Source organism: Amborella trichopoda, chromosome 13 (assembly GCF_054954075.1).
Source record: "Amborella trichopoda isolate Santa Cruz 75 chromosome 13, AtrichopodaSantaCruz75HAP2 v2.0, whole genome shotgun sequence".
NCBI lineage: Eukaryota > Viridiplantae > Streptophyta > Magnoliopsida > Amborellales > Amborellaceae > Amborella > Amborella trichopoda.
The window spans coordinates 38,580,630-38,584,694 of NC_142348.1; the positions used below are offsets into that span (position 1 = coordinate 38,580,630).

The following is a 4,065-nucleotide window of genomic DNA, read 5'->3' on the forward strand; positions in this document are numbered from 1 at the left end:
GGGCCTTTTTTATAGATGATTTTGGATACTAATATATTGCAATAAGAATAAGTTTTTTAGCAAATCATTGTGAAAATAACTTCTTTTTCAATCCAACTTGATTTTAGCATTTCATTTCAGGAAAAACTCCTTTTCCCATTTGGGGCCAAACCCTAAAGCAGATTTCATATTGTGCACAATGCTTTCATTTTCATCCCAGCTGGGGCGGCTGAGACGGAATGTGATGAACGTGTTGTTGACTGGGTCGCCTACGTCATTCTAGCAATAATCGAAGGTTGATTTATGGCCTCAATTTTCACAAAATAAGATTCCCTACAGACCAACATAATTGTGGCATGTGACCATTTTCCCTCTTAAGGAAGGGCTATTTATAAAGGCAAAAGTTTATATAGAGCTGAGGGTCCAAACAATCAAATCAGATCCCACCTCAAAAATTTCACTAGAAAAGGATGCTCAAATATCCTCATATTGATCATCTCAACGCCAAGATGTATGGACATAAGAAAAAACATAAATTTCAAGTTTTGAAAATAGTGCATTTTGTAATGCAGTTTTGGATCGTCAATTTTCAAGATTTTCAAGTTTTTATAGATCTACTCGATCTACACTATTTTTTAAGCTTTAAATTTTATAATTAGAGATAAAAATATGTTTTAAGGCTATCACAAAGATTTCTAATATTAAAACCACATTTTTCGATGTTATTTGAAGCTAGGCTCTAATTTTGATTGTTTAGAGCCTCGGCTCTATACAAACCGCATCCTTTATAGAATGAGACCATTTACTTTTGATACATGGTGGTCACATCAATCTCGACCATTGGATGTGACATTGGATGGCTGCAATTATTCCATTGAAAAAAGCTCAACCTTTAAAAAAAAAAATTTGAACTTTATGACACATTCAAACTATCAAATTTTATATCAAATGGTATCAAATGATTCTAAAGAACTGTGACCACCTTGTATCAAAGGTAAATGGTATCATTGTATACAAACCCTTTGAAAAAAGCCCTAAAGCAGAAGAAATGGTTTGTTATAATGTAACATAATGTCATTTCACGATTAGAAGAATATTATATAGGGAAAATTATGTGATCCCCCTGGGGGGAACAATATACCCAAAATGCTCCATGTGGAAAAGTCTCCTTCACTTATTACCCCAAATTTATTCTTCTTTTTTTTTTTTCTTGTTGAGTCCTTGATGCATTTTGGTTTAAATTATGACCAAATTATCCTTAATAAATAAATTAATAAACTCCATTGAAAATCTCTCTCATTCTCCTTTTTATTAACTTTTATCAAATAATTTAACGTGGGGAATTTGGTCACAATTTAGCCAAAATTGTACCCGGGGATCAATGAGAATAAAAGTTAATTTAAGGTAAAAAGTGACATCATCTTTAGTAGAGTAGTGTTAGCGGTGGGAATGAAAACTACAATGTGGTAACTAGAATGTGAGGTGCTATCACCACGACCAAAGCCCCTTTCCCAAAAGTTTATATAAGGTTGAAGCCTTAAACAATTAAATTAAGGCATAACTCAAAAATTCATAAGGCTATTTTGATGTAAAAAAACCCTTAAATCAATCATCTCGACCTCGAGATTATAGACGTGAAAAAAAATATATATATTTCAAATCTAGGAAATAATTCATCTTATAATGCATATTTAGGTCCTCAATTTTTAATATTTTATAGTATATATAGATATGCTCATTATACACTATTTTTAAGGTTTAAATTTTATAAATAGAGATGATTTCAATACTATTTAGAGTTGTGCTTTACTTCGATTATTTAGGGCTTCAACCTTATACAAACGATACCCTTCTAAGTTACCCCACCCATATAATCTCCGTCATATCTGAGTGGGTGGCTAAGATGGCATGAGTTACAATGTCACAACCTGGCTCTTGAGTATTAGATCTTGATCTGATGGCTCAAAGTTTTTTGTTTTTAAATATTTACCATGTAATTCTTGCAATGAAATTTGGGGAATGCATAAATTTGATCGGAAAAAGCATGATAAAAATAATAATAATAAAAATTTGCTTGATAAAAATTACCAAAATTTTCATGAATATTTAGGGGTATTTTGTTCATTTGTTTTTATGAAAAATATAATTTTTTATTTTACTAGGTGCACCCAAGAAGGAGATGGGACGCCCCAAATTTCAGTAACAAAGGTTTTCTAGAAAGAATTAAAAATGCAACAGTATTTTGGTGTGATATTGTGACATTCAAATCAAACGACTCAAAAGTTGGGTCACGTATAATTTAAATGTGATTGGGGTTACACAGAAATGAAAGAAAGACATATGTGCTTTTTTTTTGGGGAATACATTTTTGTTTTTTTTTGCTTTACCCCTTTCTTTTGGCAAAAGATCACTTACATGAGGTCTTTATTATAATAAAATAAATATCAAAATAAAATCAACATAACAATAAAAACAAGAACTTAACAACTTAACAATGGTTTAAAAACCGGATCGGTGACCCGGATCGGGCTTTCCAAAAACCGATCCGGATCGGCGAATCGGCGATCCGGATCAATGAATCGGCGATCCGGATCGGAATCGGGTGAATCGGTCTGAATAAAGCTTCAAAAAAATCAGAAAAATTTATTAAAATTCATTATAAATATTGTTTTTTAGGAATTCAATAAAAAATGAGGGTACTCCATTAAGAATTTTCATGTTTTTGAATGAATATGCGAATATTGATATGTTCTTCCCCTGCATGAACCGCCATTCAACATTTAATTTACATCACACAAAAGGATAAACATAGAATTATCATGGAATAAGTATATCAACATACATGGACTACAATAAAGCATAAAATTAGTAACATACGATCTAAAAATAAAATGATAGACGACGTTGTTGTTCTTCTTGGTCACGCTGGTGCCATTGATTGAATTCGTTTGACAATTCATTGATTCGATCTAAAAACGAATCATCGATATTAGCGGGCGTCTGACTATTCTCAAATCCCTGAGTGTTAGTGTTTTGTTGTGTTCCCAATCCAAAATCCCCGAAGCTTGTCCATCCTTCATGCTCACCTGCACTGTCGTGCTCATCCCTACACTGTTGCTGTTGGGACTCGATATGTGAATAATATGGATGGGATAGGGTGGCCTCAGAATCATCATTTCTCTCATTTTCTCTTAGACCCCCTTCCCACTCTCCCTCATTAGGTGCAATATCACCGACATATTGTGGATACATTGGCTGGCTGCTTCCTCTTTCATGCCGCTCATCACTTTCTTCAATATCTTCATCACCGATAGCCTCAAGGAACGCTCTCTTGTGCAACACTGGCTCCTCCTCTTCTACTACCCATCGGTCTGCTGTGTCTGTGACAAATATTGTGTCTAAGTCTATCGGCCCATAGTCTTCAAGCTTCCTTCTTATTTGTCGCTCTCTAAGGTTTAAATTATAATGAACGTAGACTAGTTTATGAAGCTTCTCAGAAGCGAGTCGATTCCTCCTAGTAGTGTGCAACCATTGGAACGTACTCCAGTTGCGCTCACAGCCAGTAGCAGAACATGTCTGGGAGAGCACCTTGATTGCTATCCTCTTTAGGTGAGGTGCATCAGTACCATATATCTCCCACCATTCAGCTGGATTAAAATTTAAAAAGCATTGTAAGGGCAAGAACAATTCATAAGATTAAATATATGAATAAACAAAATATTAGCGAGGGGATAACCTGGATCCATCATAGTTCGAGAATTTCTGGCAAGTCTAGTTCCGAAGGATCCTATAGCATCCCTATACATAGCAAGCTAAAACAAATATATTACGTTTTAGTGCATTATTCCGCACAAATATAACAACTCAATGAAGTTCTTACCCAAACATTAAATAATACCTCTTGTATTGCTGCTACTTGGTTTCGATGGCTTCTCTCCAACCTTGCAATAATGTATCTGACCCGTGCCATAATCTTGTGGGGTTGTTCAGGTGTCAAATAGAAAAATATTGGGTTGAAGTAGTAACCTAAAAAATATATAGGTAGAAAAATGTCATTTACAATTTCATAAAAAAATGATTTAAACT

General features: G+C 34.1%; 1 protein-coding gene across 1 annotated transcript; it reads right to left on the reverse strand.

Moving 5' to 3' along the window:
* Positions 1-2,553: 2,553 nt before the first annotated feature.
* On the reverse strand, positions 2,554-3,785 carry LOC148779205 (uncharacterized). The gene is made up of 2 exons (XM_088855973.1): positions 3,716-3,785; positions 2,554-3,626 (listed from the first exon to the last, which is right to left on the reverse strand). Exons 1-2 carry the CDS (start codon positions 3,783-3,785, stop codon positions 2,860-2,862), a joined length of 837 nt encoding a protein of 278 aa, XP_088712099.1. The 3' UTR covers positions 2,554-2,859.
* Positions 3,786-4,065: the final 280 nt, after the last annotated feature.